This window comes from Hippopotamus amphibius, chromosome 1 (genome assembly GCF_030028045.1).
Source record: "Hippopotamus amphibius kiboko isolate mHipAmp2 chromosome 1, mHipAmp2.hap2, whole genome shotgun sequence".
Taxonomy (NCBI): Eukaryota; Metazoa; Chordata; class Mammalia; order Artiodactyla; family Hippopotamidae; genus Hippopotamus; species Hippopotamus amphibius.
The window spans coordinates 179,207,986-179,231,682 of record NC_080186.1 but is presented as its reverse complement, the minus strand read 5'-3'; the positions used below and the strand labels follow the sequence as shown (position 1 = coordinate 179,231,682).

The following is a 23,697-nucleotide window of genomic DNA, read 5'->3' as shown; positions in this document are numbered from 1 at the left end:
AATGTTCTTAGATTCGTGTAAATAGATGCATTACCTTCCTAATATCTATTGCTTAAAGTCTTCTGACAAGTATTTTGGAGTTCTGTGTGACCAATTTCAGAATAATTCAGCTTTTAATGCTTTGTTTGTTGTTTTATTGTACATTGCTAAACTGAAGGAAAAATGTTAGATATTTTTGTCAGGATTTGTAAGTACTTCATCCATTGTTCTATATTGAGAAAAGATATTTCGAGCTGAACAAATAAGCTGCAAAAGAGATGTATGTATGCTGTGATTCTGTGGATCACACAGAAAATTCTGTGAACATATGTATTCTATAAAGAGAGCAGTCATGACTACATATTTTTCTGATCATGAACACTGGAATCCTGGATAAAAGGCCTGGAATGAAATACAATATAGCTTGAAATACAATATAGCTTGCTTTTTATTAAATGTGTTAACTGGAGTAACAGGAACAGTGACCTAATAGTTTAATTGGCTTTTCCTTGAATCATCTACCACTGGACCCACATCCTACTCACTCATAGCAGAGGCTTTCAAGCTCAAACGTCACTGAGTCACAAAAATATGAAACACAACTGTTCAAAGACAATGGAGGGGAGGAACTGTGAAGGACTGGAGTATTCATGCTGCTAAAAGATAAACTGAGGCATATTAAAAATTTTAAGTTCATTTGAGCAAAACTTGATTTGAATTGGGCAGTACCAAACCAGAAGTGGTTAGAAATGATCCACTAATAAGAGCTTGGGGAGAAGCTTTTTTTTAAAAAAGAAAACAAAAACTTCTGGCTGCTTTCTGTAAGAGTAGCTCAAAATAACTTTAATGAAATAATGATTAGTAAATATGTTTATGCTCTCTTCTGGAACAGTTATGTAAGAAGCTGTGCTTGAAGAGGTTGGTTGTGTTTTGTTTGGCTTTTCTGTTGGTTGGACATGGCAAATTACTTTTATAAAATTAAGCAACTACTTATCTGTATATTCACTGGAAAAGGGACAGTATGCAGAAATGAATCTCGACTTCAAAGTTTAACAACTCTTATTCTGTAACTGTCACCTCTTTATTATAAAATTCAACCCCCAAGCCTAGTGATCCTTCTTCAAGGGCACATTTCCTAAGTCCAGAAGTGGGTTTTAAACCAACCTACTGTATTGTTCTCCCCAGAGGAACTGGTCCTTTCTCTGTTGCTGTCTGGAAAGCGGCAAGCTGCATGATGGCTACTTATCTATAACTTATTTCTAAGCACATTTTACTGTAGTGATGTCTCAACCTCGATGTGATGACAGCCACACAAAGCATGTTAGTAGGCAGTTTTACGATGTTACTGAGAGGTGGCAACAGCTTGTGCTCTCAAGGCCCTCTGTCCTCCTCTTTGTCATCTTTCTCTCCCAGACTGTGGCCTTGCTCTGCTCTCAAGGGTTCAATGGCATGCAAACAGCCTTTAATTGGTTTTCTCAGAAGAGGCATTGTTGATTGGAAAGGCTGGCTTGTATTTAAACTCTGCCCTTTTTGCAAATGCCAGACCTCCTCGATACCATTTCAGACGTTTTTGGTTTTGAACACAATTACTGAATCTGACCGGAATATAAACAGCACCACCCATATTGCTCAAGACTGAAACACTGCATCTCCGCTTTCCTATATGTCACTAATTTTGGTTAAAGCACTCTGAAACTTGAGTTATTGATGGAACCATTTTTACAACTACACATCCTCCTAAAGTTCTTGCTTCCTGTTAAAGCAGACCTCAGGGCCCATGGCAAGAATTCTTTGAAGAGAGAAAGTTCCTGAGACTTAGAACTTAATTTGTATGACTAATCCTGGCTCTTCTCCCCTTCAGGAATCTGATTCTTCTTCCTCCTCATCCTTCTCTTCTTCTGGCACATGGCTCCTTGGGCTCAACTCCAGGGCAGTTGGGTTGATTGATGCTTCACTGTCTACACGCACCAACATATCATGTGACTGTTCAGGTGCAGGTTGAGATGACAGCATCTCATCTCCTCTTCTAGAACTAATCATGGACTGGGGGGGGGGGGGGGGGGGGGCAGTTCTTCAACCTTGAGCCGGTTCAGCTGGTCGTGCTGAGCCGCTTTCAAGTGAAGCCGCGTCTCCTCCGCCTCGCGCAGCGCCTGAAGTCGGCTCAGCTTCGCGCCTCTTCCTGACGCGGCCCGCCGGGCGCTGGCTGATGACGCCACCTCCGCAATACCGGAAACGGAACTGGGGAGAAGCTTTTGGAGAGAAAAGGCGGTCGCAAAGTAAGGAAATTATTTACTGGCTATACTTAAAGACTAAGTGACTGTGATTAGCTGTCCTTAATATTTGGATTTTGTAATCTTGAGGCATTTATAGGCTGAGATTTTGGTTTGCTTATATAGGCCACCACGTAACCACATCAGTCTAATGTCCTCCTTGGTTACTAATTTAACAATACCACCCTTTTGGTCATCCTTTCACACATGAGAGATTGACCAAAAATTGGTGTTAGCCCACTCTGTTACCATCTGTTTCTTCCTTGTCTGATTGTGAAACTTTTAGCTTATAATGCCAAATCCATGGAAGAATTGTTCTTCCTGTTCATCTTGTCTTGTTTCTGTTTCTCCAAGTGCAACGAGACCATCTGATGTACTGCTGATGGCTGCAAACATGCATTTAAGATTTTTGGGAGAATATAGCACACCAGGGAAACTACAGTGATAACTATTAGGTTAATACCAAGAGGCTGAGTGTATTCCTCAGCCAGGGCCCCCATGAATCAAACCAATTGGCATCAGATAAATCAAAGAATGTACCTGAAGGAGCATCAACCTGTTTTAGCCAGTGGCTTGTTTGTTAATTTCTTGTATTTGTTACAATACCAGAAGTGTATATCCGGGTACAGTAACAGATATTTACTATGACACAGACTCCTCCTAATTCTGCAGTTTTATTATCTAAACCTCCTTAGCAAGAAAGGTTAGGGACTTTTGTTGTGCAGCTATGACCTTAGCCGTAGATTCAGTGAAAGACAGCAGAGATAAGGAGCCTTATCTTCTTGTGCATTAACAGAGAGAAAAGGCAAGTAGTGAAAAGGCAGAAGAAATAAAGCTTTCATATGGGAGATTAAGATCTTGAACCATGATCTTGGGAGAACTGTCCACCTTAAGATGCCAACTGCTTCTATAGAGAAACCTCCCTAGTCAATTTTAACTTTAAATCTCCAGCTTGTTCCAAGAGCCTGGTGTAGGACCAAAGGTTCAGGTCTCTGAAGGTGATCTGGGTCTGATCCCAAACCCAGACTGGTTTTTAAATCACACCCAGTCTGACACTACTGGTTTCCAGACCCAGTCTGGAAAAAGAAGTGCTCAAATAAAATCTGAAAATGCGTAATGTAAAAACTACAAATCTAAGATCATAGAGGGACTTAACCAACACCTCCAGAGGCAGCAAAAAATTAGAAAGCTCAAGGACTCCAACAGGTACAAACACCTGCCCCTTTTTAGCCTTCCTGGGGGACCCCAAGGAGAGGGATATCTTACATAAGATTTATGTCTCTCTTTGTACCTCTGCTTCTGTTTGCTGTAGCCACTGCTCCTGTCATCTCTCCAAGAGGCTGCTGCTGTTGTCTGCACTGGCCTGCTGTGCCACCAGCACTCTGTCCTGGTTACCCATCTAGTGACCTTGACTCACCCTTGACCTCTCAGCTCCTTGTGGTCTTTTCTCTACAAATCCAGGACTATGAGCTCTTCCTCATGTTTCCTTTGAATCTCACATGCTCACCCCTTTATCTGGCCAATAGGAAATAGTTCATTGTTGTGTCCTGCTTCTCATTTTTAGTGCTGGTAGGAGGGGTTTCTACTGTAGAAGTCTTAACTCCTCAGTAACATTGTTTCTTTAGGCTTATCCTCTCCTATGAGAGGGCTGGTTTGGGTAAATTGAAGTTCAAGCTTCAACTCTATGGGAGTCTCCTCACCCTTCACATAGACCCTGAAGCTGAGTCTGGTCTCACAAGGGAGGCCAGTGGGTAGGAGTGGACCTCTTAGTAAGTGAACTGATCAGCTACCCAATGATTTCTCCATCTCGGCAGGTTCTTCCTGGCCTCTGCTTGTTTCAGTGTAGGCAGTGATACTTAGGATTACTGTATGCACTATGTACAGAAACATCCTGATGATAATAGTCTGAGCTGATAGTGTTATCACTTACAGGATTTTATTAAGCTTTGTTCACACCTGGGTGAGGGGCAACTACTTTAGGGATCTAATGGAAAAAAAATTACATAGTGCTGGGAGCCATCTTGAGTTTTCTCCCTACATAATGAATTTCTAAGTGACTTTTCTAACTTCTTCAAGAGAACATTCAGTCCATAAAAATTATCAGTAAGAACGAACTACTGATGCATACTCTTGCTCCTTTTGTTCTAATAATAGAGTCTCACACAAGCTGCTTTGCAGAGTTCTTTTCCAATGTGAAGTGTTTAAAAAAAGAAAATAAGGTGAACTATAGCTTGTAGAGAGCACTTACTTAGAGTAAAGGGTACCAAGGCACTACAGGCTCAGGGTAAAGGAGGAAAAGAGCCATGGTTTTGGGAAAGCACTGCCTTCAACTCCATCTGTGGAAAGGTGTGTGCCATCAAAGAGCTAGGATTAACCTCTCACACCAGGATAAAATGATAAAATCATGGGGAAAAGGGGACTTTGCTTGGCCTAAAGGGCCTTTCTTTCAAAGCTGGAAGGGTCGTAAAACAATTGCTAGAGTTTTTCTAACCTCTGTCCCCTTCAAGATATAGGACTGAGAGTTGTTTTATTTTGAATCATGATAAAATATGACAGCTTCTAGTTTCTCAGTCTCTGTGTCATTTATGATGCTCAGTATTTTCCAGGTTCTTGTCCTTTATCATGGTGAACCTGACTTACGAGCTATATTGAAGCTAAAGCTTTCCTTCTGAAACAGTATATTATAGATGGCTATGTTTGACTATTCTTTAATAACTTCTTTTGTCTCAAGAAAAATGACATTCATCCTAAATGTCTGATTTGTGCCTACTGAAACATCTTTATTCTTTTACAAGTTTTGGCTGGCTTTTATTGTTACACTTTTGTTATGATAGCAGTAGTGTTGAATGAATGGCTATAGTTTCTAAATTTAAATAATCTTTTTTAACCTGTTTGTTTATACATATGAGTTTTCATAATGTGATGGTTTCTCTTTTTCTTTTTGATGTGTCTACTTGGCTAAGCTACATCCCCAGTTATTCAAACACTAATCTGGGTATTGCTGTGAAGAGAATTTGGAGATGTAATTGAAATCCTTATTCAGTTTGCTTTAACTATGGGAGATTATCCTAGAGATTATCCTGCTTTTATCAGGGCCTGATTAAAGCAGTTGAAAGGACTTAGAAGCAGGGCTTACACTCCTCAGCCCTGCTTCTAAGGTTTTTCAACTGCTTTTTAACTCTGTGTGTGTGTGTGTGTGTGTGTGTGTGTGTGTGTGTGTGTGTGTGTCTGAGAGAGAGAGAGAAAGAATGAGAGAGAGAATAAATTCTGCTTGTGTTTTAAATTTTTTTCTAGCTTTACTGAGATATAATTTTTGTATAACATTATATAAGTTTAAGGCATACAAATATGATGATTTGATATATGTATATATTGCAAAATGATTACTACAATAAGGTTAGTTACATCCAGCACCTCACATAGGTACTTCTTTTGGTGCGTGTGGTGAGAACCTTTGAGATTTACTCTCTTAGCAATTTTCAAGTAAACAATACAGCATTGTTAACTATAGTTACTGTGTTTTACATTAGGTCCCAAGAACTTATTCTTTTTATAACTGAAAGTTTATACCCTTTGACCACCTTCATTCATTCCCCCATCCCCTGCCACTGGCAACAACCAATATACACTCTGTTTCTATGAATTCAGTGTTTTTAGATTCCACATATAAGGGAGACCATAGAGTATTTGTCATTCTTATTTCACTTAGCATGAAGCCCTCAGGTTTCATTAATGTTATTACAAATGTTAGGATTTCCTTATTTTTAAAGACTGAATAATATTCCATTGTATGTATAAAGAGAAGAAATAATAATTGCTGGCAAGGATGTGAAAAAAGGAGAACTCCTGTGCATTATTGGTGGGAATGTCAAAAAAAAAATCTATCTACCTCACATTTTCTTTATCCAGTCATTGATGGACACTTAAGTTGTTTCCATGTCTTAGCTATTGTGAATAATGCTGCATTGAACATGGGGGTGCAGATAACTCTTTGAGATCATGATTTTATTTCCTTGAATATATAACCAGAAATGGGATTGCTGGATTATAGGGTAGTTGTATTTTTAATTTTTTTGAGAAAGCTCCATGTTATTTTCCACAGTGGTTGCACCAATTTACATTCCCACCTTTTTATTGACCTCTTATCAGATATACGATTTGTAAGTATTTTCTCCCATTCCAAAGGTTGCTTTTTCATTTTTGTTAATGATTTCCTTTGATACTCTGACACTTTTTAGTTTGAAGTAGTCCTTTTAAAATTCTTGCTTTTGTTGCTTGTGCTTTTTGAGTTATATCCAAAAAATCATTTCCAAGACCAATGTTAAGGAGCTTACCTTCTATATTTTTCTTCTAGGAGTTTGATGGTTTTAGGTATTACATTTATGTCCTTAACTAATTTCAAGTTAATTTTTGTGAGTTGTGTAAGATCAGGATCCATTTTCATTCTTCTGCATGTGGATATCCTGTTTTCCCATCACCGTTATTAAAGAGAATATCTTTTCCCTGTTGAGTATTCATGGCTCCCTTGTCAAATAATAGTTGATATTTTATATAGGGGTTTATTTCTGGGCTCTGAATTCTGTTCAATTGGTCTGTGTATCAATGCATAGGCCAGTACCATACTGTTTTGCTTACTATAGCTTTTTAATATAGTTTGAAATCAGAAAGTGTGATGCCTCCACTTTTGTACTTCTTTTTCAAGATTGCTTTGGTTACTTGGTGTATTTGTGGTTCTGTATGAATTTTAGAATTATTTTTTCTATTATGTATCTGTAAAAAGTGCCATTTTTTTTCTATAAAGATGACACTGAATCTATAGATGGCTTTGGATAGTATGAAAATTTTAATATTAAATATTGTGAAGAATACTTCTTTCCATGGGTCACTGCAGAGAGTGGGTCTGACCTCCTCTCATGTGTCCCCAAACAGTAGTGAATGGAAGTTTTCTACCCCCATCTTCCTCCAAACTGTCAAACCCCCTTAATGTGATAAGAAATAGCCAAGACTATAAGGCAGGATAAATGTCTCTATAAGTTCCCATGTCCACCCCAAATTGTGAATTCCAATATCCTATGAACACTGGGAGTGAAGAACAATGGACCAGACAATCCAAAAATGTTTAATAAACTTTCTAAAGTCCAAAACAAGAAGAATATTAATTCTTCTCAATCATGAACATGAAATATCTTTCCATTTTTTTGTATCTACTTAATTTCTTTCATCAGTGTCTTTATAGCTTTGTGTACAAAGATCAGTGTACAGATCTTTCACCTCCTTGGATAAATGTTGGTGAGGCCAGGCTCTGAAGTCAGGGCAGTAACTGCTGTTTGGGTGGACCTGCTCGCTGGGCTCCACATTCAAGTGGGGCCGCTGGGTGGGCTCCCTAGTCTGGCAGAGATGCTTGCTGTGCTCTGCTGTCAGGTGGGGCCACTAGCTGGGCTCTGTAATCACCTCTGGTTGGGCAGGATCACAAGCTGTGTTTCCTGGCAGGTTAGTGCCACTGGCTTGACTCTGTGTTATGGTGGGGCCACAGACAGGGTATTGAGTTGGTGCAGGGCCTCAGGCTGCGTTGTGTGATCAATGGGGCTGAGAGCTGTGCCCTGAAGATGTGAAGGTTGCAGCCTGGGCTTCACTATGGGTAGACTGCTAACTGTGCTCCAGTGTTGGCGTGATAGTTGTGATAATCTGTGGGGTGGAACTATAGAAATATCCAGTTTCTCACAAAACCTACTCCCCACCCTTATTACCCAAAACTAATCTATCAATTAGTCTTAGCTAAATAAATTTTTCTATGATAGTTCCATTTGATTTTCTAATTGGATATTTCCAGATTTATTAGTTAGCATTCTATAGAAAGATCTATGTATATCATTTATTTATTTAGTTAGTTATAAATCATCTATTTATTGTCAATATGGATTCTTATTTTATTCAATGGGTTATAATGTGTTATGGTCCTTGTTTGTTTTGATGCTTAAGTTGTCTCTGACTTGCCCAGTGGGAACCCTTTGAGCTGGCTCTAGGTGTCCTTTTGACATGTTGTTAATTATTTTTTAACTTTTAGTTTATTTTTAGCAGTTCCTTACTTTCTGGCACAAAATGTTCAGGTTCATCTTATACCTTCCCTGCCCCAACCCTGGAATCTGTCATTTCTCCAGGGATACCTGTTTGCTTTTAATAGAGAACAGTATTTCAGAATAAAGATCTGGATGTTGGGTGTGCTAATTGCTCCTGGGGTGTAATTGCTTCTGGGCTTCTAGGCCCTTTCAGTGAACAGAGCTGGGAAAAAATAAATACCTCTTAAACCTGAATATTAAATCTCATTTTAGAACCCAGAAACATCGAGACTTAAGTGTGTCTTGAGCTGAATGACATCTGTTTCTTATTCTGTGGCATTTTAATATATATTCTTACTTCCTCATTTACTAGCACTTTATTTCCTTGGCTTTCGCAGAATCAAGTGAAAGTTTTAAATTTGATCTTCAGGGTAGATTTTCAAAGTCTTAGGTGTTTCCCTGATATATGACTTAGAGTCCCAGTTTACACTGTCTATTCCCTATGCATTCGTTTATCTTTTCAGAGCACACACAAGTTGATAAATATACAACTGACCCTAATATTTGAGTGAAGATTTGGGGGTTGGTAAAATAAATGATAGTGGATAATGTTTTCATCATTTGAATTCTTTTTCAAAAGTCTAGTGAAAGTAGACTTGCCTTACAAATATCTTGTATTTAACTTATTCTAATACCAGCCTTCCCCAGAGAAATTCTTATGTGTTAAACAATCAGCGGTGGACATGTAGTTACTATTATAGCCTCAAATCCTAATCTGACCTGTGGCTTCTTTGGTATGTTAAACCATATTTGAAGGTATTTTAAATGCCTTGCAAAGGATTGCAGGCAACGTGCCTCAGACAGTTATTTTGGTTATAGAGTAAAAATGTTTTTGCAAGAAGAATAAAAGCCATTAAGGCCAGGGTATCAAAGATACTTGTGGTTTTGATTCAGCTGGGATTTTTTTTCCCCAATACTCCTTGATTTACATATCAAGGGAGAAATCTGATGCTGTGCGTAGGAGCTAGTTTCACATGAGAGATTCATTTCTGGTACTTCAAACCCTGGGAAAATAAATCCCTATTTTTATTTATTGTACTTGGATCTATAATAGGGAAAAATCCTATCATTTATAATCCTAAAGGTTTCTTCTTGTCTTTGATATGTCTTATATAAAGTAATTAGCTCTTAAATATTTTCTTCCGTGGGTTGCTTCTCTTTAGCTACTAGATTCAAGCCATAAGTGGGAAATCCCATTCACGACATGACCAGAAAACGGAACAAAAAAGAAGTCTTGCTTCTCCTCTAGAGTTGTTCTTTCCATTAATCCCCAGTCCACTTTATCAGGAAAGAATTATGAGGGCTTGATAATGGAATCTAAAGATATATAAAGAATTATTGAACTGTCTATACTGTAAGGAAGTTTAAAATTAATTTTTATTTTTTAAACTTGCAAATTATTATAATCATTATGATTTGATGAAACCAAAGAACAGGGATTTGTTCAATAGGAGAAAAAAATACTTTAAGTAAATGTATCAAAATGTCTTTGATGTATTAAGTATATAAATATATATATAAATATAAATGTGTATATATATATAGATATATTAAAAAATATTTTTCTCCCTTAGAATTCATGAATACATAAGTGAATTATTTTTTTTTGGTGGTTATTTAATATCAAAGACGACTTTTTATCTAGGAGATTAACTATGCATATCAGAGGTGGTTTCTAAGATTCTAGAATACATTTCTAAATTATTGTATAGTATAATAACATATCAGAATTTCTACCAGACTATGATCTCCTTAATTCTACTAAGTACTGAATAAACAAATGTGACAAATTTTCATTTAGGAAAGAAAATGTGAGGTTTGAAACTAGAAAAGCCATGTTTCTTTGTCTGAACTTCAGATAAAATGGCAGAGAATGGATTGTTTCTGTAGAAATAAAGTCCTAACCAGTCCTTCACGGGTAGCAATGACAGGGGTAACTTATCCGAGTGCTCCAGAGGCAAATGTGCTGAGCAGAACAAGAGTGGTTTACCTTAGACAAGGATGGAAATAGCAGAGCCTCATGCCAATTTTTGAAAATTAATTATTCGGAAAGAGAAAAACCACATCACTTTAGCCATTTACTGGAATATGCAGGAGGCTTACATGGAGCTGCTCTCCTCATCTGATCTCAGAGACACGTAAAGTGACTCCCGCAAATACCCAGCTTCCTGCCGGGGCTAATTATGGCCAGCAACCCAGGGGGTATCAACGTGAAAGAAAATCCTTGTATTTCATCTGCAAAGCTGAGCGTATAATGTGATGATATTCAAGGGAAAGCTGCAGGTAGAAATGCACATCCTCTGAGGAAAGAAAATCACACATTATCAGTACAATTACAGTTAGTTTCTGTCATAACTGTAAGCTAGTACAAACATTGAGCAATGACTACATAAAGACTCCAAATGACTATGTAGAATTTGAAAATGTGCTTTTGTGTGATTTGATCATAAGTTTAAGAGGAAATTATGCATTAATTTTTAGATTTTTTTTTTTTCAACCAAGAAAAGCATTTAATTGGTCTGAAGTAATTTCTTCTTTGGGAATTCTGCCCAATGGAGGCAGTAGAACAATGGTTCTGTTTGTTTGTTTGTTTTTAAGCTCTTTATTGGAATGTAATTGTTTTACACTCTTGTACCAGTTTTTGAGGTACACCAAAGTGAATCAGCTGTATTTATACATATATCCCCATATCCTCTCCCTCCCATGACTCCCTCCCACCTTCCCTGACATGGCTCTCTAAAGCATCACCCATCATTGAGTTGATCTCCCTTTGTTATACAGCAACTTCCCACTGGCTATCTATTTTACAGTTGGTAGTGTATCTATGTCTATGATACACTTCATCCCAGTTTCCCCTTCGCCCCCAACCCCAGCCCTGTGTCCTCAAGTCCATTCTCTACATCTGCATCTCCACTCTTGCCCTGTCACTGGGTTCATCAGTACCATTTCTTCAGATTCCATATATATGAGTTAGCATACGGTATTTGTTTTTCTCCTTCTGGCTTACTTCACTCTGTATGATGGTCTCTAGGTCTATCCACCTCGTTACAAATAGTTCAGTTTCATTCCTTTTTATGGCTGAGTAATATTCCATTGTATATATGTGCCACATCTTCTTTATCCATCCATCTGTTCATGGGCATTTAGGTTGCTTCCATGTCCTGGCTATTGTAAATAGTGCTACAATGAACATTATGGTACACGTTTCTTTTTGGATTATGGTTTTCTTTGGGTATATGCCCAGTAGTGGGATTACTGGGTAATATGGTAGTTCCATTTTTAGTTTTTTAAGGAACCTCCAGACTGTTTTCCATAGTGGCTGTACCAGCTTACATTCCTACCAACAGTGCAGGAGAGTTCCCTTTTCTCCACACCCTCTCCAACATTTATTGTTTCTAGATGTTTTGATGATGGCCATTCTGACCAGTGTGAAGTGATACCTCATGGTGGCTATGACTTGCATTTCTCTAATGATTAGTGATGTTGAGAATCTTTTCATGTGTTTTTTGGCTATCTGTATGTCTTCTTTGGAGAAATGTCTATTTAGGTCTTCTGCCCATTTGTGAATTCGCTTATTTGCTTTTTTGGTATTAAGCTTCATGAGCTGCTTGTATATTTTGGAGGTTAATCCTTTGTCTGTTGCTTCGTTGGCGAGTATTTTCTCCCATTCTGAGGGTTGTCTTCTTGTCTTGTTTATGGATTCTTTCACTGTGCAAAAGCTTTTAAGTTTCATGAGGTCCCATTTGTTGATTCTTGATTTTATTTCCATGATTCTAGGAGGTGGGTCAAAAAGGATCTTGCTTTGATGGATGTCATAGAGTGTTCTGCCTATGTTTTCCTCTAGGAGTTTTATAGTGTTTGGCCTTACACTTAGGTCTTGAATCCATTTTGAGTTTATTTTTGTATATGGTGTTAGGGAGTGTTCTAATTTCATTCTTTTACATGTTGCTGTCCTATTTTCCCAGCACCACTTATTGAAGAGGCTGTCTTTTTTCCATTGTATATTCTTGCCTCCTTTGTCAAAGATAAGCTGCCCATATGTGCTTGGGTTTACCTCTGAGTTCTCTGTTCTGTTGCATTGATCTACCTTTCTATTTTTGTGCCAGTACCGTACTGTCTTGATCACTGTAGCCTTGTAGTATAGTTTTTTTTTTTCTTCCCCTTCACCCCCTACCCCATGTCCTCAAGTTTGTTCTCTACATCTGCATCTTTATTCTTGCCCTGTTACTGGGTTCATCAGTATAGATATTTCAAGTTACTAAACCAAAGAACTTGTTAGCAGCAGGTGTGAGAGGGTCAATGTATAATGTTTTCCCCATTTTGGGGTCACTTTAGATAGAAATTAGATAAAAATGTATTTTGAATCCCTGCATTTTAGGATTAAGGACTGAGCTTACATTAGATGTCCAAAGAGTATGCTCCTACTGTACTTATAATTTGAAAAGTAATATATAAAATTTTTTTATATATTTAAGAAATTTTGCCAGTGTCTATTGTGCTAATGTGTAATAGAAAATGAAAGAAAAGAGGAATTAATGACTGACAGTGTCACCCAGCCTTGCTGTGGCTGAGCTGCTTCCATGGGAAGACTCATCGCATTTTCCATTTGGTGAATTTCAGAAGGACCAGAAGAGTGAATATCACCACTGTCAGTACTAGATGAGTTGAGGCCAGTAAGCTTCCTGAATTGATATACACCAGTGTTTATTTACAGATAATCATAATTCCATAAAGAGTGAAAGTAAAGTTGAAAATAAAATAAGGTACTGAATTAAAGGTGGCCAACTTTCTGTAGTTGAAAGTATAAGAGGAAGAAAATTTCAACTTAAATATCTTACATGGACCAACATAGCTAATGTAGTCTTACATAGCATCTATAATGTTATTTGCATGTTTTGAATACTGAAATTATTTTTCATTTCCCAAATAATGTTATTTACTCTTTTGTAAACCATTGGTTTAATAATTATACATAGTGCTTAGTGGAGATGTGAAGTCTTTTTTTTTTTTTTTTTGGGGTACACCAAGTTCAATCATCTGTTTTTATACACATATCCCCATATTCCCTCCCTTCCTTGACTCCCCCCCCTCAAGTCCCCCCCACCCTCCCCGCCCCAGTCCTCTAAGGCATCTTCCATCCTCGAGTTGGACTCCCTTTGTTATACAACTTCCCACTGACTATCTATTTTACAGTTGGTAGTATATACATGTCTGTGCTACTCTCTCGCTTCGTCTCAGTTTCCCCTTCACCCCCTGCCCCTTCCCATACCTCGAGTTCTCCAGTCCATTCTCTGTATCTGCGTCCTTGTTCTTGTCACTGAGTTCATCAGTGCCATTTTTAGATTCCGTATATGTGAGTTAGCATACAATATTTGTCCTTCTCTTTCTGACTTACTTCACTCTGTATGACAGATTGTAGTTCTATCCACCTCATTACATATAGCTCCATCTCATCCCTTTTTAGAGCTGAGTAATATTCCATTGTGTATATATGCCACATCTTCTGTATCCATTCATTTGTTGATGGGCATTTCGGTTGCTTCCATGTCCTGGCTATTGTAAATAGTGCTGCAATAAACATGGTGGTACAAGTTTCTTTTGGGATTATGGTTTTCTTTGGATATATGCCCAGGAGTGGGATTACTGGATCATATGGTAGTTCTATGTGTAGTTTTTTAAGGAACCTCCAAATTGTTTTCCATAGTGGCTGTACCAACTTACAGTCCCACCAACAGTGCAGGAGAGTTCCCTTTTCTCCACACCCTCTCCAACATTTGTGGTTTCCAGATTTTGTGATGATGGCCATTCTGATTGGTGTGAGGTGATACCTCATTGTGGCTTTGACTTGCATTTCTCTGATGATGAGTGATGTAGAGCATCTTTTCATGTGTTTGTTGGCCATCTGGATGTCTTCTTTGGAGAAATGTCTATTTAGGTCTTCTGCCCATTTGTGGATTGGGTTATTTGCTTTTTTGGTATTAAGCTTCATGAGCTGCTTGTATATTTTGGAGGTTAATCCTTTGTCCGTTGTTTCATAGGCAATTATTTTCTCCCATTCTGAGGGTTGCCTTTTAGTCTTGTTTATGGTTTCTTTTGCTGTGCAAAAGCTTTTAAGTTTCATGAGGTCCCATTCATTTATTCTTGATTTTATTTCCCTGATTCTAGGAGGTGGTTCAAAAAGAATGTTGCTTTGATGTATGTCATAGAGTGTTCTGCCTAGGTTTTCCTCTAGGAGTTTTATAGTGTCTGGCCTTACATGTAGGTCTTTAATCCATTTGGAGTTGATTTTTGTGTATGGTGTTAGGAAGTGTTCTAATTTCATTCTTTTACATGTAGCTGTCCAATTTTCCCAGCACCACTTATTGAAGAGGCTGTCTTTTTTCCATTGTATATTCTTGCCTCCTTTGTCAAAGATAAGGTGCCCATATGTGTTTGGGCTTACTTCTGAGTTCTCTATTCTATTCCATTGATCTTCCTTTCTATTTTTGTGCCAGTACCATACTGTCTTGATCACTATGGCCTTGTAGTATAGTTTGAAGTCAGGAGGCCTAATTCCCCCAACTCCATCTTTCCTTCTCAAGATTGCTTTGGTTATTCAGGGTCTTTTGTATTTCCATACAAATTGTAAGATTTCTTGTTCTAGTTCTGTGAAAAATGCCATTGGTAATTTGATAGGGATTTTGTTGACTCTGTAAATTGCTTTGGGTAAGATAGTCATTTTCACAATATTGATTCTTCCAATCCAAGAACATGGTATGTCCCTCCATCTGTTTGTGTCGTCTTTGATTCCTTTCATCAGTGTCTTATAGTTTTCTGCATACAGGTCTTTTGCCTCCTTAGGCAGGTTTATTCCTAGGTATTTTATTCTTTTTGTTGCAATGGTGAATGGGAGAGTTTCCTTAATTTCTCTTTCTGCTCTTTCGTTGTTAGTATATAGGACTGCAAGAGATTTCTGTGCATTAATTTATATCCTGAGACTTTACTAAATTCATTACTTAGTGCTGGCAATTTTCTGGTTGCATCTTTAGGGTTTTCTATGTATAATATCATGTCATCTGCAAAGAGTGACAATTTTACTTCTTCTTTTGCAATGTGGATTCCTTTTATTTCCTTTTCTTCTCTGATTGCTATGGCTAAAACTTCCAAAACTATGTTGAATAATAATGGTGAGAGTGGACACCCTTGTCTTGTTCCTCTTCTTAGAGGGAATGCTTTCAGTTTTTCACCATTGAGAAAGATGTCGGCTGTTGGTTTGTCATATAAGGCTTTTATTATGTTGAGGCAATTTCATTCTATGCCCATTTTCTGGAGAGTTTTTATCATAAATGGATGTTGAATTTTGTCAAAAGCTTTTTCTGCATCTATTGACATTATCATATGGTTTTTATTCTTCAGTTTGTTAGTATGGTGTATCACATTGACTGATTTGCATATATTGAAGAATCCTTGCATTCCAGGGATAAACCCCACTTGATCATGGTGTATAATCTTTTTAATGTACTGTTGGATTCTGTTAGCTAGTATTTTGTTGAGGATTTTTGCATCTATATTCATCAGGGATATTGGTCTGTAATTTTCATTTTTTGTGACATCTTTGCCTGGTTTTGGTATCAGGGTGATGGTGGCCTCGTAGAAAGAGTTCGGGAGTGTTCCTCCTTCTGCCATATTTTGGAAGAGTTTGAGAAGGATGGGTGTTAGCTCTTCTCTAAATGTTTGATAGAATTCGCCTGTGAATCCATCTGGCCCTGGGCTTTTGTGTGTTGGGAGATTTTTAATCACTGCCTCAATTTCTGTACTTGTGATTGGTCTGTTCATATTTTCTATTTCTTCCTGGTTCAGTCTTGGAGGATTGTATTTTTCTAAGAATGTATCCATTTCTTCCAGGTTATCCAATTGATTGGCATATAGTTGCTTGTAGTAGTCTCTCATGATCTTTTGTATTTCTGTGGTGTCTGCTGTTACTTCTCCTTTTTCATTTCTAATTCTGTTGATTTGCATCTTCTCCCTTTTTTTCTTGATGAGTCTGGCTAATGGTTTATCAATTTTATTTATCTTCTGAAAGAACCAGCTTTTGGTTTTATTGTTTGTTACTGTTTCCTTCCTTTCTTTTTCATTTATTTCTGCTCTGATCTTTATGATTTCTTTCCTTCTGCTCACTTTGGGGTTTCTTTGTTCCTCTTTCTCTAATTGTTTTAGGTGTAAGTTTAGGTTGTTTATTCGAGATTTTTCTTCTTTCTTGAGGTAGGACTGTATTGCTATAAACTTCCCTCTTAGAACTGCTCTTGCTGCATCCCATAGGTTTTGGGTTGTTGTGTTTTCATTGTCATTTGTTTCTAGGTATTTTTTGATTTCCTCTTTGATTTCTTTAGTGATTTCTTGGTTGTTTAATATCATATTGTTTAGTTTCCATGTGTTTGTATTTTTTACAGTGTTTTTTTTTCATGTAATTGATATCTAGTCTCATGGCATTGTGGTCAGAGAAAATGCTTGATATGATTTCAGTTTTTTTTTAATTTACCAAGGTTTGATTTGTGACCCAAGATGTGATCTATCCTGGAGAATGTTCCATGTGCACTTAAGAAGAAAGTATGTTCTGTAGTTTTGGGATGGAATGTCCTTTAAACATCAATTAAGTCGAGATGGTCTAATGTGTCATTTAAAGCTTGTGTGTCCTTATTTATTTTCTGTTTGGATGATCTGTCCATTGATGTAAGTGGGTATTAAAATCTTCCACTATTATTGTGTTACTGTCGATGTCTCCTTTTATGGCTGTTAGCATTTGCCTTATGTATTGAGGTGCACCTATATTGGGTGCATAGATATTTACAATTGTTATATGTTCTTCTTGGATTGATCCCTTGATCATTATGTAGTGTTCTTCCTTGTCTCTTGTAATAGTCTTTACTTTAAAGTCTAATTTGTCTGAAATGAGTATTGCTACTCCAGCGTTCTTTTGACTTCCATTTGCATGGAATATCTTTTTCCATCCCTTTACTTTCAGTCTATATGTGTCCTTTGGTCTGAAGTGGGTTTCTTGTAGGCAGCATATAGAAGGGTCTTGTTTTTGTATCCATTCAGCCAGTCTGTGTCTTTTGGTTGGAGCACTTAATCCGTTTACATTTAAGGTGATTATTGACATGTATGTTGCTATGACCATTTTCTTAATTGTTTTGGGTTTGTTTTTGTAGGTCTTTTCCTTCTCTTGTGTTTTTGCTGCTTAGAAAATTTCCTTTAGCACTTGTTGTAAGGCTGGTTTGGTGGTGCTGAATTCTCTTAACTTTTGCTTGTGTGTAAAGGTTTTTGATTTCTCTGTCGAATGTGAATGAGATTCTTGCTGGGTAGAGTATTCTTGGCTGTAGGTTTTTCTCTCTCAGGACTTATATATCCTGCCACTCCCTTCTGGCCTGCAGAGTTTCTGCAGAAAGATCCTTATGGGTTTTCCCTTATATGTTATTTGTTGCTCTTCTCTTGCTGCTTTTAATATTTTTTCTTTGTGTTTAATTTTTGTTAGTTTGATTAATATGTGCCTTGGTGTATTTCTCCTTGGGTTTATTCTGTATGGGACTCTCTGCACCTCTTGGACTTGATGAATTATTTCCTTTCCCATGTTGGGGAAGTTTTCCACTATAACCTCTTCAGATGTTTTCTCAGACCCTTTCTTTTTTTCTTCTTCTTCTGGGATGCCTATGATTCGAATGTTGGTGCACTTATTGTTGTCACCAAGATCTCTGAGACTGTCTTCCATTCTTTTTATTTTTTATTTTCTCTTTCCTGCTCTGTGGCAGTTATTTCCCCCATTCTACCTTCCAACTCCCTTATTCGTTCTTCTGCCTCAGTTATTCTGCTGTTTATACCATCTAGAATATTTTTAATTTTGGTTATTTTGTTATCTATTATTGTTTGTTTGCTCTTTAGTTTTTCTGAGTTTTTATTAACTGTTTCTTGTATTTTCTGTATTTTGTTATTGAGATTTTGGATCACCTTTGCTATTATTACTCTGAATTCTTTTCCAGGCAGTTTTCCTATTTCCTCTTCATTTATTTAGTCTTGTGTATTTTTACCTTGTTCCTTCATCTGTGACATTTTTTTTGTCACCTCATTTGCCCCCCACTTTTGATGGGTGGGATTGTGTTCCTGTCCTGCTGGGTGTTTGGCATGAGGTTTCAAGCACTAGAGTTTGTAGGCTGTTGAGTATAGCTGGGTCTTGGTGTTGAGGTGAGAACCTCTGGGAGACCTCACTCTGTTGAATACTCCCTGGGGACTGGGTTTCCCTGTTAGTCTGATGTTTTGGACTCAGAGCTCCCACCTCAGAAGCTCAGGCCTGACCCTGGGCTTGTGAATCAAGATCCCACATGCCCTGTGGAGCAGGAAAGCAGAAAAAAAAAAAAAAACCACACAGTAGGAGAACAGCAGAACAATACAAGATAAAAAATATGATAATAGGAAACTAACAGATATGTTAAATAAATTTAAAAAGAAGAAAGAAAATAGAGCAACAACTGGAAGGTAAAACCACTGCAATAGCCTGTGTGAGGTGGTGGGAAGAAAAAAAAAAAGAAAAAGAAAAAAGCCAGAAAAGGCCTTTGCTGTGGGGGCAGGGCTTAGACAAGGGTGGGGGTGGGCGGATGCGAGGAGGATATTAGGCAATGGGCAGGGCCTATGCTTAGAAAAGGCCCTGGGGGTGGTGGGGAATGGGGTTTAGGCCCAATGAGGCAGAAGGGCCCAGTAATGCCTCTGGTCCTGGGGCAAAGGAGCAGGTCAAGGTACCCAGTGGGCTCCCTGGGCCCAAGTTGGTGGGAGAAATGCTAGGCACCTCCCCTAGTCCTCAAATCTCAGAAGATCCCTCCCCCTTGGGTTCTCTTCTTCCTCACCCCCTCTCTCCTATTCCCCTAGGACCCTCACAACTGCAGGGGGCACTGGAAGGCAGGAGACCAGACTCTGATGCCCAATAGGCTTCCCAGGGACAACTGGGCTAGGGTAACGTCTGCAGCACTTCCTCAGATCTCCCAGTCTCATAGCGTCCCTGTCTGCCTCTCTTCCTCTCCCTCGCCCCCCACTCTCCTAGGTCCCAAGCACCTGGAGGGGGCCCTGGAGTGTGAAAGACCAGTTCTGTGAGCCTAGCATGCTTCCCAGAGCTAGTGGGCAGGGGAAATACCTTCTCTGCCTCCCTTGATCCTCCAATCCCAGAAGGCCCCCTCCCCTGCCCGCCTCTCCTCTTCTCCCCTGCTTTCCTTCTACACCCTTAGGACCAGTGAGACCTAGAGGGGCCCCTGGAGGACCGAAGACCAGGCCTGGGGGTGCAACAGGCCTCGCGGTGCCAAGTGGGTAGGGAGATTTCCTGCAGCGTTTCCCCTGATCCTCTGGTCCTGCAAGGTCCCCCCCACTGCTGTCTGCCTCTCTTCTTTTTCTCCTCTCCTCCCTCTCTCCCATGCCTGTACAACCCACTCAGCTGGAGAGGCCAAGGGACCAGACTCGGGAGCCCAGCAGGCCCACTGGGCCCAAGTGGGCAGGGGAAAGGTCCTCCGCACCTCCCCTGGTCCTCTGCTCCTGGAACGTCCCATCACCAGTCTGCCTCTCTTCCTCTTCCCCTGCCATGCTCCAATGTCCCCGAGACCGATGCATCTGCATGGGGACCCTGAAGAGTTGGAGACCAGGCTCGGGAGCCCAGCAGGCTTCCTGGGCCAGTGGGCAGCAGAAATGCCTTCCGCTCCTCCCCCAATCCTCTGAGCCCAGAGGGTTCCTCCCCGCTTCCGCCTCTCTTCTTTTCCCCCCACCACTTCCCTCCTGTACTTCTAGGACCAACAGCCGGGAGGAGACTTGGAAGGTGGAGGACCCACCCAGAAGAAATAGCTGGTGGCGGCTCTCCTATTCTGACCTGGAGAGATCCCTTCCCACCCCCACTATCTGCCTCTCTCCCTCCCCCCTGCCCCCACCACGCCCCCAGGACTCTCATGCTGGAGGGGACCTGGAGAGTGAAGGACCAGGCCCAGGAGCCCAGTCAGCCTTCCTGGCCAAGAGGGCAGACGAAATGCCCGCTCACCTCCCCATACCCCAATCTCAAAGCCCCCACCCCAACCTGTCCGCCTCTCCACCTCCTTGCCCCTCCTCCCTCCTTCCCACACCCCCAGGACCCAGGCAGCCTGGAGGGGGCCTTGGAGGGTGGAGGACCCCGCTGGGGAGCCCAGCAGGTCCCCAAGCCTGGGAGCTCAGCAGGCCTCCTGGCCTCTTGGGGGGTAGAAACCCAGTTGCGGTTTCCCCATCTTCCCAGCCCCCAATGGTCCCTCCAGGCGGGAACCTCCCCCCTCCCCCAGCCACCCCCAGGGACACCGGTCCCATCTGGCTTCCCTTTCCCCACCCCTCTGACTTCCCCCAGGTCCTACCCGGTTGCTCCGGGGTTCCTGTGGTCTGCTTGGGCCTCAGGTCCCCCACCGGCCTCTGGCAACTGATCTATTTGTGGGGAGACGCGATCTCCACGTTTTCTGACACTGCCACCTTGACTCTGCCCCCGAACAATGGGTTTTTAAATGTATTAAAAGGTGTAATAGATATATGCTATTTTTGCTTGCCCAGCATCTATCCCCCACCTCTACAGGAAAAAATATGCTAGTTTTCCTTTGGGAAACTGGATTACCTATTCTCTGGTGAATAGTCCAGATGAGACTCTATAGCATAAAAACTATGACCATGATTTCCCAGGGTATAGTGTTTATTTCAAGGAAAGTCACCTGACCTAAGTGGGCCAATCAAAGTAAATTATTTGGGTTCTAAGTTGAGTTTTCTAAAAGAGATGCTTTTTTTTTTCTGCTAGACTTGAACATGAAAGGTGTGGATTAGCTATCTCCCCTCATTGTGGAACCTGAGAATAAGCCATTCCATTAGTGGACAGGGTGGAGAAAAGGAGAGAGCCTGGTTATGCTGACATAGTTCGAGCCCTGGCCTCAAGTCATACGTGAATTTTTAATCCAAGTAATTCAATAGATTTCTTTATTTGCCAAACTAGCATCAGTAAGGTGTCTATTATGCAAGAAAAGGTGATTTAACTAATATGGTGACTGAATAAAAAGCAGGCTCCTATCCTTGTGCCTCATTGAACACAATGAAGTGTTTACATGGAAAAACTAAAAGAAAAATTATCAGGTTACCATGCCTTAGAAACTGAAAAGGTCACACAGTATATATGATTGTATTGAGTGTTGCTGCCAACAAAAATGAAACTAAAAGATCTGAAGGGGGTATTGATAGAAGCATTTATGCTATACTTATCTTGCAAAACAAGCTTAATAAAAGATAATGTTAATTAAAAAAATTAAATATGAGGAAAGCATTATTTCCCACCTTTTTAGAGCTTTCCCCTTCTCTTGTTTGTAGTTCTTATTCCAAAGTGCTTTGTAAAATAATTGGTTATAGTTTAATTTCTCTAAACTGTTAAAGGCTAAATAATTGTCTGCAGATATAGGGGCAGAAAATTTTCCCTCTTTCCCCTTTAGGTTTTTTGTCTGGTCTAGTAATTAAATGGAAATAAGACAGATTAACAGGAGAAAAATTGAATTTTGTGCATTCAAGATCCCCAAAGATTTGAGCCCCAAGAGCAAGTTGGGCAGTTGAGGACTGTATGCCATACTGAGCTAAGGAATGGGGTAGGGACCTGGGGCTTCAAAGGGAAGGAGGGAAATTCACAGGAGAATGAGAAGAGTAGATGCTTGGTAATTAGATGTTTGCCCTGCCTACATTTGGTCTTTTGGATAAAAAATTATCTTTGGTAATAGCTATCTTTCTGGGCCAGGTCCTCCATTTAAATTCTTTTAGGTAGTTAAAAGAGTAAAAAAAAAAAAATTTTTTTTTTTGAGTCTGCTGGGTCTTGACCACCTTCAGCTCAAAATAATCCATGTACCAAAGTGACTTATTTTGGGGTCACCTATTCTGCTCCCCTCACAGGCAGCAAGCTCTCATGGTATATTTTTCTGGGCTTACAGCTTTACTTGAAGCATATCCTGTGTATTTCCCTGGAAAGAAAAAAGGAACATGCAAAATAATTTTTAAAGAATAGTCAAAAAATGTTTTGAGGAAACTTTCACACTTGAATCAGGCTACTTGGATATAGAATTCTAGATTGAAAATAATTTTCTCTCATAGTTTTTGAGACATTATTCCATTATCTTCCAGCTTTTAGCCATGCTGTTGAGAAATACAATGCCATTTTTATGTCCAGTTCTTGGTCTTTTACCTGTACCCCACTCCCTCCCTCACCATTCATAGTGACAAAGACCAAAGTTCAGTCAGGCTCCTCTGAGTCTTTTCGACTAGGCCTCACTCTTCGGCATTGTCGTTGATCAAATTTTAGCAAGAATCCTGCTGGTTCAGTTTAGTGAAAATCCTGCATTCTCGATATCTGATCCGAATTTTCCTCTCTTAGCTTTGGCATCTAGCCAGATTTCTTTTCCTGCACCCTAGCTATCTTATCACCATGGCCTACCTTCAGCAATAATCCTGTCACATTGGTTATGCAGAATCTTTCCTTACTCCTGATGTTTCCTTTTAGTAATTTTGCATCCATTGATTTCCACCCTGCTCTTTGGCTACATATTTCCACTTTTCCTTGCTGTATTCAGAATTGTAAGAATATCTCTTACTACAACCCCCACTGTAGTAATCTCCCTGGAAAAAGTCTTTCACAAGTGTCAGAATAATCTTTTTATTTAATAGGCATTTTCTTAATTCCTTATTTTGAACACACACCTTGTTCTCACTGTGTTAAGCCTGGATGTCTCTGAGGCCCAAGTCTTCCTGGCCTCAATTTCTCTAGAGGGTACATTTTCTCTCTTCTTGGGGGTATGGGGAGGGGAACTCACCTGGTACAGGGTAGAGGAGGTATTTAGTATCAGATGAACCCTTATGTAGTCGCATCCTTGTCTCTGCCTCCCAAGGTACCTGGTGCCTCCAACTCCTGAGAGCGTTCCAGTGTTCTGAAGGCAGTCTCAGTCTACTTCTCATCACTATCATTCTCTGCAGGTTTCAGATTTCTTTATGCTTCAAGACATTTACCACTTCCCAATCCTTTTTCCACCCTCTTAAGTTTTAATAAAAATATCTTGTTTGTCATTGTCTCTTTTCCCATTTTCTTTGTCCTTCAGAGTTTATAACATTTTTTATTCTTTTTTATAATGCTAAAATTGTTTCAAGAAATAAATCCTTGGAGTCAAGCCACGATTTTATGTAGAACTTCCTATTTGCTATTTAAAGAGTGACTTTATGCATATATTCATTCTTCACAAAGTCCATTGAGGATGTAGACTGGTTGACATCGCCTGGATCTCTAGTTCCCCAAACACTGG

General features: G+C 39.6%; 1 protein-coding gene across 1 annotated transcript; it reads right to left on the bottom strand.

The window, feature by feature from the left end:
• Positions 1–1,836: 1,836 nt before the first annotated feature.
• Positions 1,837–23,269, bottom strand: LOC130843971 (snRNA-activating protein complex subunit 5-like). The gene is made up of 4 exons (XM_057719918.1): positions 23,215–23,269; positions 22,337–22,368; positions 2,058–2,228; positions 1,837–1,962 (listed from the first exon to the last, which is right to left on the bottom strand). The coding sequence occupies exons 1-4, from the start codon at positions 23,267–23,269 to the stop codon at positions 1,837–1,839; spliced, it is 384 nt and encodes a 127-aa protein (XP_057575901.1).
• Between the last annotated feature and the right edge of the window lie 428 nt (positions 23,270–23,697).